We start from the raw sequence: 13,524 nt of genomic DNA on the forward strand, positions 1-13,524 counted from the left end.
TTCATTTTTGTTATTACTGTTCATTTAAGTGTGTGGTGTATTTTTCCCCCTAAGAATGGCACCAGCCCAAGGGAAAAAGTGGTAGTATTCCCTGGGGGGGGATATGAGAAATAATGGCACCCCAGAGAATTTGACTTAACTCGTAGTTTTAAGCTCTGAACAACCAAACACAAAATTTTTTCTCAATTTTTCTCAAACCTGAAAATATAAATCAGAATTCAGACCCATCCTTTGGGGTCTGCAGTTGGTTTACCTGTGATCTGACCCAGACGTATACCCCTGAAAAGGACAACCAGAGAACCGGTGGTAAAGCACTTACACTGGTGACTCGTCGGTAGATCTGCGCAGCATTTTGGCATTCGGAGTAAGGGTATTCAGAAGTGGCCATCTCAAGCATGCACATCCCAAAAGCATACACGTCAACGGACTCATCGTATTTCTCCTCATACATCTCTGGGGCCATGAACTCAGGGGTACCTTAAATTAAAAGAACGATTCAGACTCTAAATTTTCTCAAAGCGAGCAGGATCTTGAGGCGCTTACTCACCGCAGAGGGGTTTCAGGGCAGGAGACCTGTGAGATAGAGAGAAAGCCGGGGGGCAAAAAAAGAAAGGAAAAAAAAGGAGGAAGACTTCTCAGTTAATCTGCAAAGAAAATGTAATTTAGATGCATTCCATTGCAAGGCCTCTCAGTAAGGGGCAGGGAACTGAATACGATAAAGGATTTAATAGTGGGTCAATAAGTATAATAAATTATTTTTAACCAATAGTAGGCTACTAAGCACTAAAAGGATAAGTAAACTTTAAAATAAGTGAATGTAAAATTGATGAGTGTTATTCTAAGCCCTTTTGTAATTTACATTATTTATTTTCTTTTTATTCCAAGATATTAAGGGAGACATGTGCTGTTAATATGAATGAATTTTGTTCCAACAGCACCACCTGCTGGTCAGTTTCTGACCAGTCTGACCACCAAGTAGTCAAGGAAGTTGTCAGGAGAAAGAAAGAGGCTGCTCTGATGTTCTTCTGCTTAGGAAAACAATTAGAAACCTTTCTCAAATCTTTCCTAAGCAGAAGAACATCAGATCAGCCTCTTTCTTTCTCCTGACAACTTCCTTGACTACTTGCTGGTCAGACTGATCAGAAACTGACCAGCAGGTGGCGCTGTTGGAACAAAATTCATTCATATTAACAGCACATGTATCCCTTAATATCTTGGAATAAAAAGAAAATAAATAATGAATGTAAATTACAAAAGTGCTTAGAATATCACTCATCAATTTTACACTTATTTTAAAGGTTTACTTATCCTTTAAATTGTTAAAATCAATACTTTTGATTGTTAAATGCCTTAATAATCAAAACAACGTACTACCAAGTAAATGGAGGAGTGCAGCGAGCAGTCTGTGCAGTAACGGATAAAACAACTACTATTGTAACATGAGCAACTACACCTACCTGTACATACCTGGGGTGATCGCCACCTGCTGGTAGGAAGAATAACTAGTTAAGGCAGACAAACTTGGGGCACAACTCCATTCACTTGACTTGGGCGAGGGATGTGAAGACCTTGCAATGGAAATATGCCAGCCGTGAGTCCAGGTACAACTGCATCAATATATCAAATGGGATTTCTGCAAAGGCCACTCACCAGAGACCTTCTCTTCACATACTTACGGTATGAGCTGCAGTAACACACTAATGGCCTACTGCAGCCAATTAATGGTGAGCCATAGCCTACAGTTGAAAAAACACTCAGAAATACAGAGAGTTGTAAGGTTGAGCTTAAAAAAAAAAAAACAGGGACAAATGAAGCTGAGTAGGGCAAAACTAATTAAGAGGAATAAAAGAAATTGGTGAGGTTTTCCTATTAGGGATGCGAGAAGTAGGTTACCAGATATACAGGTACGTGAAACACAGCACCTCGCTTCTGTTATGGACACCATAACTTAAAGGATAAGTAAACCTTTAAAACAAGTTTATTTATTTTCTTTTTATTCCAAGATAAAGGGATACATGTGCTGTTAATATGAATGAATTTTGTTCCAACAGCGCCACCTGCTGGTCAGTTTCTGATCAGTCTGACCATCATGTAGTCAAGGAAGTTGTCAGGAGAAAGAAAGAGGCTGCTCTGATGTTCTTCTGCTGATTTGAGAAAGGTTTCTAATTGTTTTCCTAAGCAGAAGAACATCAGAGCAGCCCCTTTTTTCTCCTGACAACTTCCTTGACTACTTGGTGGTCAGACTGGTCAGAAACTGACCAGCAGGTGGCGCTGTTGGAACAAAATTAATTTATATTAACAGCACATGTATCCCTTAATATCTTGGAATAAAAAGAAAATAAAGAATGAATGTCAATGACAAAAGTGCTTAGAATAGAACTCTCATCAATTTTACATTCACTTATTTTAAAGTTTTACTTATCTTTTAACAACAGAGCCGGGGGAGATCATTTATGAAATAACACTGGTTGTTGTACGTGACTCTTGGGCAAAAAAATTAAAACATTACATATAATGAACATCGGATTCTAAGACATTGAGTAGGTTGAAGGCTGAACAGAGTAAATTGACCTTTAGCGTTGATATCGGTGGGAATGTTTTTAAATTTTAACGTCAGCACTGTCCTCCTAAGCCACTTGATAAAGAAATGTCAGCTTCTGTATTTGCTGTATGTGCCCTTGTATGGGTTGCTAGAACTACAACAAGCATTTTATCAGAGAGGTACAGCCGATTATCCAACAGTGATCAAAGAATTTGGTTCCATCAAGGAGACTTAGAAGAAGAAAATAAAGGCCAACTTTGTGGCTCATTCCCACTGTGACATGAAGCTAAAAGGGGTTATTACCAGCCCGGCCTTCCAGAGATCTATCACTTAATTTACCCCTCTGCAGAGTTAACTTGAAATCACTTTAGTAAGGAGCTATGACATTAAAGTAATGAAGGATAACCCATTGAAAAAGTCATATATTTCCGACCAGATGTTGCCTAAACAAACAAATATCCTTTGGACCTACCTATGACACTTTTGGCAAAGGATGCTCTCTTCAGAGTGGCCAGGCCCAGGTCTCCGATTTTCACTGAGCCAGTTGGGCCAGTGATGAAGATGTTGTCACATTTGAGATCCCGGTGGATGATGGGAGGGGTGCGAGTGTGCAGGAATTGTAGTCCTTTCAAGATCTGCCGGCACCAGCTTCTCAGAACCTTGAGCTTCATGACTTTGAACCTCTTTAGATACCTAAAACGAGACACAAAATGCTGATAATTAGGACACAAAGGCTAAAGAGTAGAAGCAGTTGTTAGCACAAACACATGTTTATGAAGAGACTTATTTGACTGTGAAAGTCATTATTCATGTCCCTACAAGTCTACCAAAATATTTGACATGGACCCAGGACTTACACCCCGATGATTATTGAGGAAGATTCCACCAACAACTCCTGAAATACGCAAAAAGCTCATCATCACCCACCCAACATCTTCACTTGCCACTATTAAGTAGTGGATTACTACTCCTCTGCAATGTCTCTAAGGCAGGGGTCCAAAACCTTTTTAACCCGTGAGCCACATTGAAATGTAAAAAGAGTTGGGGAGCAACACAAGCATTAGAAAGTCCCTTGGGGTGCCAAATAAGGGCTATGGTTCACTATTTGGTAGCCCCTATGATGCTCTACTTGGCAATATACTTAGTTTTTATGCAATTAAAACTTGCTTTCAAGCCTGGAATTCAAAAATAAGCATCTGCTTTGAGGCCACTGAGAGCAACATTCAAGGGGTTGAAGAGCAACATGTTGCTCACGAGCTACTGGTTGGGGATCACTGCTCTAAGGCAAACTATACCAATTTTAAAACCTACACTCTTTGTAGCTATATCTGGCCTTTGCCATAAAAGTACCCAGTGGATACAGTGCTGAGAATGGTGATACAACTGGGTAATTACTGGAACTAATTTGCCTGTGTCCGTATTCAATTAAAGCACATTTGGCAGCTTTCCCGGTCCACGTCTCCCATTTGAAAGGTAAATAAAAACAACAGCAGCTCTCAGCCTTCTAAATCATGAATGCGGAATTCAATTTATGAGCGGATGACAGATAAACGCCAAGAAATCTTATATTTGTGTAAACTCTGCACTAGCTCTGTTAACGGTAAGACAATATACAATGGGAAAATGTATAAGACGTATACTGTAAATATATAATGGGAAAATTAATATATTCTACAAGGCTCTTCTTGTATGCTGTATGTATGATGTTCTTGTGCTTAGGAAAGATTTAAGAAAGTTTAAAAAAAAGGTTTACTTATCCTTTAAGAAGCTCACACTATGCAACTTTAACCTAAAATCGTTATATAAAAATGGGTTTAAAAAAAGTGAATGGAACTGAATCAGCCATGGGGAGCAACTTGAACCCCACTTCTAAGGACCCTGGCCAAATTATACACAAACAGTTTTTATAGCTGTCGTAATCAATAACAGATCAGGCATTTGATTGGCCTAATGCTCTGCCTAATGATAAAGCCACATAAAACAGAGGGGTAAGTGACAGCAGAGTGTCCTGCGTGGGCCTCGGGCATCAATGTCATATCATCCTGATAAACTCAGCACAAAACCCAATATCTCAGAGCCGAATGAAAATAGAACTGCTAAATCCGGCATTGATTTCCAGTTCTCACAGCAGCTGCTAGTAACTATAAGGGTGGACTTATGGGTGCTATGTGATGTGCCAAAAAGGGAATCAGAGACAAAGCAAATGTGACTGATTGAAAAAAAAAAAAAAAAAGTAACATTAGTATTAGGAAACTAAAAAAACGGTTCTCTTTTCCTTGGGTGCCAAATGCAGCTGAAATGAAACCTCTAGTTTAGAAGGAAGTGACGCATAAGGGATTTTCTGTTGAACATTTACAAAAAATGGTGACTAGCACCTTAGCGACCGATAAAGTGAATGTAGAGCTCAGGGGGGCTTAGAATATAAGATGGAGAGGAGCCGGCTACTGCAACATTATTTAAATAGCAGTTATTTACATTATAGTATAGCAGATAGGGGGTGCCCAGGCGCCTGTGAAGAAAAGGGGGCCTGAAGCCTGTGCAGAAAAGGGGCCCTGGGTGCCTGTGCAGAAAAGGGGTGCTCCGGAGCCTGTGCAGAAAAGGGGCCCTGGGTGCCTGTGTAGAAAAGGGGTGCCCTGGAGCCTGTGCAGAAAAGGGGTGCCCCGAAGCCTGTGCAGAAAAGGGGTGCCCCGGAGCCTGTGCAGAAAAGTGGCCCTGGGTGCCTGTGTAGAAAAGGGGTGCCCTGGAGCCTGTGCAGAAAAGGGGTGCCCTGGAGCCTGTGCAGAAAAGGGGTGCCCTGGAGCCTGTGCAGAAAAGGGGTGCCCCGGAGCCTGTGCAGAAAAGGGGCCCTGGGTGCATGTGTAGATAAGGGGGCCTGGGTGCCTGTGTAGAAAAGGGGTACCCTGGAGCCTGTGCAGAAAAGGGGTGCCCCGGAGCCTGTGCAGAAAAGGGGCCCTGGGTGCAAGTGTAGATAAGGGGTGCCCTGGAGCCTGTGCAGAAAAGGAGTGCCCCACCCACTATTGAAAATCCACTACATATGTATATATGGTGTGTCTGTAAGTAGTAAGGGAAGCAGGCAGGCAGTGCAAACTATGCAGCTGATGATTCATAATTCATCAAAACAATCTAATGACCAAAGTCCATAAAGGTGGGTGTTTCTTTGAATAAAACCTGTATTGACTGTGATTCTTTATTTTTAAAAGGCCAACTACTATACACCACACTGTACCACCAGCAGAGGGAGCCCCTATGTTTCTTGCTGGCTGTTAAAAGCACTAGGTTTGTATATGACCTGGGGATGAGTCCTTTACTATCCCACATTCTTTGAATTCCGTTCCGCTTTGTGGAGACCTAAAAGCTTTTTAAAGCTAAGCCCCAAAACCCACCCACTTCCTTTAAAACTTCCTGATGTTTCAGACTGACATCCTATGGATGGCCCCCCTGCAGCCCAAGCGCCCGTTCTCTGAACCTATGTTACTTTAAAAACTTGCACCCACCATTGCTCATCTCACTATAATGGGGACACTATACATTAATTATAGTGTTACACACAGAGCGATGCTGGATTTGTCCGGGTCATCGGATTTCCATCCAATTAGAAGTTATAATGAAAGTCCGGATAGCTAGCATGAGATGTTTACTTTGTAAAGCTGAGGTTTTTCTTAAAAAGCAGGTTTGGGCAACGACTGCATTGATCAGACTTACGTTTTCAGGGTCCCAGAGGTCATTAGCTCCGTCACCAGGACTATGCACTTCTTTCCCTTTAATGTTGACTCCCAAGAATCATAGAAGCGGACGATGTTGGGGTGCTGCAACCCTTTCAGCATTCCTGCTTCTTCTTTAAATCTCTGCCGTTCTGACTTGGAAAGCTTGCGGTCCTGTAAGAGAAGCAAATAAAACAGTCGGTTAGTTTGTTGCCTTAAATAAAAAGGAAAATCAGGCAAGGAAAATGAAGTGCAAAGATTATCTGTAAAGCCGACCACAGATGTGCAGATTTCATTCTTTGTACGATGAAGATTCAGATATCGATGTCCAGAGACAGTCATTTGTACATAACCCCATTTTGTACGACTATATCTGTTTGTTCTTCTGTGGCCAGCTTAAGGGCAACTGCATGAGTCTATGAGACACTGATAATTCCAAAGTTGTCTCTGCATAATGACCTGCCATAGACAATGTTTCATATTATTTTGAAAGGGCTTTTATAGCCAGCCGTTGGGGGAAGAGCATTTCGAGCATCGCAATACGAGTAATGCATCTGGCATGCTGTACTGTGACTTTGCTCCTTTTTCAGCTTTGAATGGCTGCCCCCATGGCTACACAGCAGCTTGTTTATATAAACTATAGTAGTACTTATCTGTTATCTACTGTGTATCCTGTGCTTGAATGGCTGCCCCCATGGCTACACAGCAGCTTGTTTATATAAACTATAGTAGTACTTATCTGTTATCTACTGTGTATCCTGTGCTTGAATGGCTGCCCCATGGCTACACAGCAGCTTGTTTATATAAACTATAGTAGTATTGATCCGTTATCTACTGTGAATCCTGTGCTTGAATGGTTGCCCCCATGGCTACACAGCAGCTTGTTTATATAAACTATAGTAGTACTTATCGGTTATCTACTGTGTATCCTGTGCTTGAATGGCTGCCCCCATGGCTACACAGCAGCTTGTTTATATAAACTATAGTAGTACTTATCGGTTATCTACTGTGTATCCTGTGCTTGAATGGCTGCCCCCATGACTACAAAGCAGCTTGTTTATATAAACTATAGTAGTACTAATCTGTTATCTACTGTGTATCCTGTGCTTGAATGGTTGCCCCCATGGCTACAAAGCAGCTTGTTTATATAAACTATAGTAGTACTTATCTGTTATCTACTGTGTATCCTGTGCTTCAATGGTTGCCCCCATGGCTACACAGCAGCTTGTTTATATAAACTATAGTAGTACTTATCTGTTATCTACTGTGTATCCTGTGCTTGAATGGCTGCCCCCATGGCTACACAGCAGCTTGTTTATATAAACTATAGTAGTACTTATCTGTTATCTACTGTGTATCCTGTGCTTGAATGGCTGCCCCCATGGCTACACAGCAGCTTGTTGAGTTTCTGAAGCATACACACTAGTTGTACCAGTGCAGGGTAACAATACACTATTTTATTTATTTATTTTCATTTCTTTGAAACACTTTTGGTGTCACTGTTCCTTTAATAGGTACAGCTGTAAGGCCTAAGGGGAAAGACAGGAGGACTTTATTTTCTGGCATCAACCCCACTGATTTAGTTAATAGCTTCCATACTCTGCCTTCCACCCTCATAACCAACAGCAGGTCTTCCTGTGACAGTAATTAAACACCTAAAGCCCTAATTGACTGAATCAAGTAAGAACTCGTATCTTAGCCCGGCATACCACAGAACTCCTGCTAGCCGTGCCTTGCTGCAAACTTGAAAAGCGGAGCGAGCATTAGTCATGGTTTCTAAACTGCAGGGCAAAGGCAAAGGACGGAGGGGTGTAAATAACATTTTAGAATATTTCAGTTCAGTTTAAATTGTTCTGCTGACAAGTTATACTTTGGTTTTCAGTAAACAAGTATTGGTGTTTGAAATATATTTGTGCACAACAGAAGGCAGTGGAAACGCCACCATTGATTTGTCTAGCTCAGAAGCTGACAATCAGTGAATGTAAAATTGATGAGTGCTATTCTAAGCACTTTTGTCATTTACATTCATTATTTATTTTCTTTTTATTCCAAGATATTAAGGGATACATGTGCTGTTAATATGAATGAATTTTGTTCCAACAGCGCCACCTGCTGGTCAGTTTCTGATCAGTCTGACCACCAAGTACCGTATATACTCGAGTATAAGCAGAGTTTTTCAGCCCCCAAAATATGCTGAAAAACTCTACCTCGGGTTATACTAGGGTCAAGCGCAAAAACGGTCGCCGGCGCCCAAGAATAGTCGCCGGCGTCCAAGAATAGTCGCCGGCGTCCAAGAATAGTCGCCGGCGTCCAAGAATAGTCGCCGGCGTCCAAGAATAGTCGCCGGCGCCCAAGAATAGTCGCCGGCGCCCAAGAATAGTCTCCAAAAATATTCGCCGGCGTCCAAGAATGGCTGCCGGCATCCAAAAACGAGACTCCGGCACCTCCAATGGGAGCAGAAACCCTCAATTTTTTGATTGAAACTTACCAGAAGCTGCTGCGTTTCTCACCCTAGGCTTATACTCGAGTCAATAAGCTTTCCCAGCTTTTGGAGGTAAAATTAGGTACCTTGGCTTATACTCGAGTATATACGGTAGTCAGGGAAGTTGTCAGGAGAAAGAAAGAGGCTGCTCTGATGTTCTTCTGCTGATTTGAGAAAGGTTTCTAATTGTTTTCCTAAGCAGAAGAACATCAGAGCAGCCTCTTTCTTTCTCCTGACAACTTCCTTGACTACTTGGTGGTCAGACTGGTCAGAAACTGACCAGCAGGTGGCACTGTTGGAACAAAATTCATTCATATTAACAGCACATGTATCCCTTAATATCTTGGAATAAAAAGAAAATAAATAATGAATGTAAATGACAAAAGAGCTTAGAATAGCCCTCTCATCAATTTTACATTTACTTATTTTTAGAAGTTTACACATCCTTTAACAGCAAGGACAAAGGGGGGGAAAATACATGAAACACTCCGTGGTCCTTGGTTTCTGGTACAGCACAGGAAAGATAATGTCGCCTCTAGCCAACTGCTATAGAGCTGCATTACCCATGATTTATCTCACTTGCTGCATAAAAGGGCAAGTTGTAACATGCAGAGATATGCTTGTATGTATATGTTCATGTCTTGATAAAAATACAGTCATATGGAATGAATTCTATTAGTCTGATGGAAACCCTTTTACCTGCTCGCCTTTCCCTCTGCTATGATAAAGGTGGTCAAGCTTTGAGTCTCTTTTAATGTCAAGCTCACAAGGCGGTATTTGGTAAATCATTAGCTCTGCTTATCATATATATATATATATATATATATATATATATATATATATATATATATATATATATATATATATATATATATATATATATATATATTTGCCACAATTAAGTATATTGTACAACATACCTGCCTATTAAGCCTTTCCTGAAAGTGTTGACATCTCAGCTGATAATTACCCATGTGCCTTTCCACACTGATTGCAAGCACTTTGAAATAGCCAAGTACTTGGCACAGAGTGGCTTTCTCTATGGCACAATCTGTAAATAAGGAGACAGCCAGGTGTCTGCAGAATGGAGTCCTTTTACATTATCACATACTACAGACGTGTGATCAGATTGGAGCGAGCATTACCAATCCTTTATCTGAAAGATGCTTGCCAAGACAGGTTAATGCCTGTACCATGTGGGAAACTTTCTTACAACATTTAAATATGCTGAGAATTTCTTCAGAGATAGCCCTATGGCTACAGTGAGATGAGCAGGTGTTAGATGAGCCAGAGCTTCACATGCATTGCTTGACTTGTCCCTGAGCTGCCTAACTATTGCACTCTGTAGTCGCGGGCTACTGAGCCAAATGTAGCACTTAATGTGGTTCTTATCTCTGCCTTGAAATTTCAAATTCTGTTTAGTTGCTAGGTCAAAACTGAAGATGATTAACAGATGGTCTAATAAGTAGAACAACAAGAAAGGAAAACAAAATCCTAGTCCAGACTGTATAATTTTTTGGTTGCCAGGGTCGGTGACCCCAACACCCAGATGAAAAAGTGATGAGAGTGCTATTCTAAGCACTTTTGTGATTTACATTTATGGGTTTTTTTCCAAGATATTAAGGGATACATGTGCTGTTAATATGAATGAATTTTGTTCCAACAGCGCCACCTGCTGGTCAGTTTCTGATCAGTCTGACCACCAAGTAGTCAAGGAAGAGGTCAGGAGAAAGAAAACTATTTTAAAAAGGCTTGTAATTGTTTTCCTAAGCAGAAGAATTTTTCTAATTTCTAACAAAAAGTAGTGATGTCAGGCTATTGTTCCGAGCACAACTGTAGCTAGAGGAATCTGTGTTTGGCACACACAAGAGATAGGAACATCTGGCCATAGGGATTGCAGAGCAGTGAGGATTTCAAGGTTGCAGAGCAGAGGTATTGAGAGATAGCTGCGGGATGAGAAGAGCTTTGATTTGGGACAGATTGCACTGATGGGATTGTGTGGGCTCCAATGTTCTCATCGGGCAAGAATTCAGCAGCAGGGCTCAGAAGCAGATTCTAAAGAACAACAGCAGAATTACTGAAAGGCCCAACAAAGGAGCAAGTGATTCTATAATGAGCAAATATCCATCCTGCCTGGCTAGATCATGGGAAGAAAAGCCCCAGATATTAGAATAATACTTCTGCAGAAGTGAGGAGGGCTGGTTCTCAAATCAGGTGCTCGTCAACCCATTAATGCAGTTCACAGTAGATCAGCCCAATCTGCCTCAAATAGGGAGTGCCAAATTAGAACCAAAACTACGTTTGGTAACCTTGCCAAACAAATGGATCTGATGGTGCATGGCCACCTTTTGAGAAACTACCATTAAATGAGGTGCACATTAACCCATTAATGCAGTTCTCTTTCCTGTAGGTTCCTGTAGGCTCCAATGGATGACAATCGGCCCAAAGTGCCTCAAATAGAGAGTGCTGGAATTACCACGTGTTTGGTAACCTTGCCAAACAAGTGCACCTGATGGTGCATGGTCACCTTTTGAGAACCTATTGCCTTTAAAGGATTTGTGTTCAGTTGGTCTACAAAACCAGGGACAGACTGATATAGCCAAGTAGAACTGAAGACTTGTATGGAAACCTACATACTTTTACTGCCCTCACTGGAATCTGGGCCTCAAAAATGTGGTATAAAATGAGATGCAATAGAAAACCAGCCTTAAGCTGGCCTTAGATGTAAAAGACCACCATTATCTCGAAACGTTCATATGAATTGTCCATCAACTAAAAAGACCATTTCAGGCGATATTGCCAGGAAAACAAAGGGATGCTGCCCTGGGACCGATAAAGATTTTTTAACCTGGCCGATCAATTTTCTGACAGATGTCGGCCGAAAAATCTTAGAATGTACGAATCGCACGATAATTTAGAAGGATTGGTCGGTCGGCAAGAAAAATCTTTGCGTCTATGGTGACCTTAAAACAAGCCACAGTTCAAACAACTATGTCCCGGCCAAGCATTCCCCACATACGTCGGCCGCTTTCATGATATATTGCTGTTGTTGGCACGTGCTACTTGCAGCCAGTTTTCCATGCAAGTAAAAGATGGCTACTCCCCTGATTATGTTGGCTGCAGCCCCATTCCAAAGGGCACTGGGTGGCCAGACAGAGCTCTGAACAGGAACACCCCATCTTACATAAACATGTTTTATAAAACACCCCACATGGAAACTCGGGGGGGGGGAGCACAGGGGTGGAACTGTTATTATAAGATTAGCCTACATTTGTTATTTGAAAAAAGGTCACCGATTCCTTTGGGCGCATTGTTTTAGTAAAGTATTTGATTTGATTTTGTTCACTAAATAACTGTGTTATCGGTTTCTTTCTGTGTGTGTCTGTTACACATTTATGTTTGGTTAGTGGGTATGGAATAGCAACAGAGTGTGTGTGAGTGTGTGTGTGTGTAGGCCTGAAGGGGGGCCCGGCAGTGCTGCACTTTTCAAAAGAGCCGGGCACCCCGTAAAGCAGAGTGATAATCCCGGGCCCCAGAGCGATCCCGTTGCGCCAGTCCCCAATGGCCTGCACTACATCCCTCAGCGCCACACCCCGACGCTTCCCACTCTACATCCAGCTCTATTGGCTCTGCGCCACTTACCTACCACTCATTAACTGCACCACCCGCCGTTCACCTGGGAGCCATCCCTATACCCCAGCCGACAGTCTCGCCCCTTCAATCCTTCCTCCAGACCCCATTGTGCCAGTACTCGGGTGGGGGGCCCGAGGACAGCAGTGCCAGTGGGCCCAGGGCCCCCCAGTCTGACCTTGGTGGGAACAGTCCACACTGCATTCTATGTAGCGAGGGAAGGAAGAGCTTGGGTGCAGTGGGTAGGGCCTGGAAGTGGCGGTAAATGGAAAAGAAAAAGGGTATCAATCCTGGGTTGGGAATTTATATTTGTTTGTTTCCAACACAGTTCCAGTATCTGCCGCTGGTACCCGCTAATAGCCACATACAGACTGGCACAGGGGGAACTGCAGACAAGAGACTGTGGCAGAGCGAGATGGAAATGCATTATTTGAGGGTTCCAGGGGGGCGAGGCTTGCCAGGTAGTAGATGGGGTTTTGAAATATTTGGCCTTGGCTGGATCAGGGGTGTGGGTGGGATCTGGGGTGGGGCTTGGTGGGCAGGGTCCAGGGGGCCCCGTGATTTCTAATGGCAGCCCTGTGTGTGTGTGCGCGTGTGTGTGTATGTATGTATGTATACATACACCTTAAGTCGATCATACTGTGGGACTATAGGGATCCATAAGGTGTGGACCATTTTCAAAACAAACATTAAACCACTGATGTTGAAAATGAAGATACCCTATTGTAAATCAATAAACAGAACTCGCCCAGTGTTTTGGGGCACAACTAGCTCTACCAATCATTCAAAAGACCGGTCACCAACCAATGTTTTTAAAACATTCATACGAATCTCTACAGAGAAAACGTCAATAAATCAATGTTGCATAAGAAAGATTTTCAATCTGGATAGAAAGCTCTGACTCACATTTGACCTGTTTATCTCCACTTATCTGTATACTACATTCCACATATCTTATCTATTCCATGAATTGCAAACGTGAGCCCTAAGACAGGCAGATCCACTCTCATCCGCAGCTCTGTGTACCCGAAAATTTATGCTTTCGCCTTTTTTTCGGACTGATCTCTGCTCCGTGTAGTTGCACTCAGGCTGAGGTACCCCGAGCTGCGGATGAGAGTGGATCCGCTTCTCTACAACTGCCTAGTGGACCGCACTCCATTTGTTAAGGT

General features: G+C 42.3%; 1 protein-coding gene across 12 annotated transcripts in view; it reads right to left on the minus strand.

The window, feature by feature from the left end:
- The window catches only part of wnk1.S (WNK lysine deficient protein kinase 1 S homeolog), a 120,069-nt gene that overhangs the window by 59,800 nt on the left and 46,745 nt on the right, over nucleotides 1-13,524 (minus strand). For 11 of the 12 annotated variants that reach the window (XM_041587933.1, XM_041587936.1, XM_041587934.1 and 8 more), the window contains exons 2-4: nucleotides 6,245-6,417; nucleotides 3,015-3,235; nucleotides 320-477 (exon numbers count right to left, since the gene is read on the minus strand). In XM_041587933.1, the coding sequence (XP_041443867.1) occupies nucleotides 320-477; nucleotides 3,015-3,235; nucleotides 6,245-6,417 (552 nt within the window). Of the gene's footprint in view, nucleotides 1-319; nucleotides 574-3,014; nucleotides 3,236-6,244; nucleotides 6,418-13,524 lie in introns of those variants that run through there. The other variant, XM_041587943.1, reaches the window with a different exon arrangement.

This window comes from Xenopus laevis, chromosome 3S (assembly GCF_017654675.1).
Source record: "Xenopus laevis strain J_2021 chromosome 3S, Xenopus_laevis_v10.1, whole genome shotgun sequence".
NCBI classification, from domain to species: Eukaryota; Metazoa; Chordata; class Amphibia; order Anura; family Pipidae; genus Xenopus; species Xenopus laevis.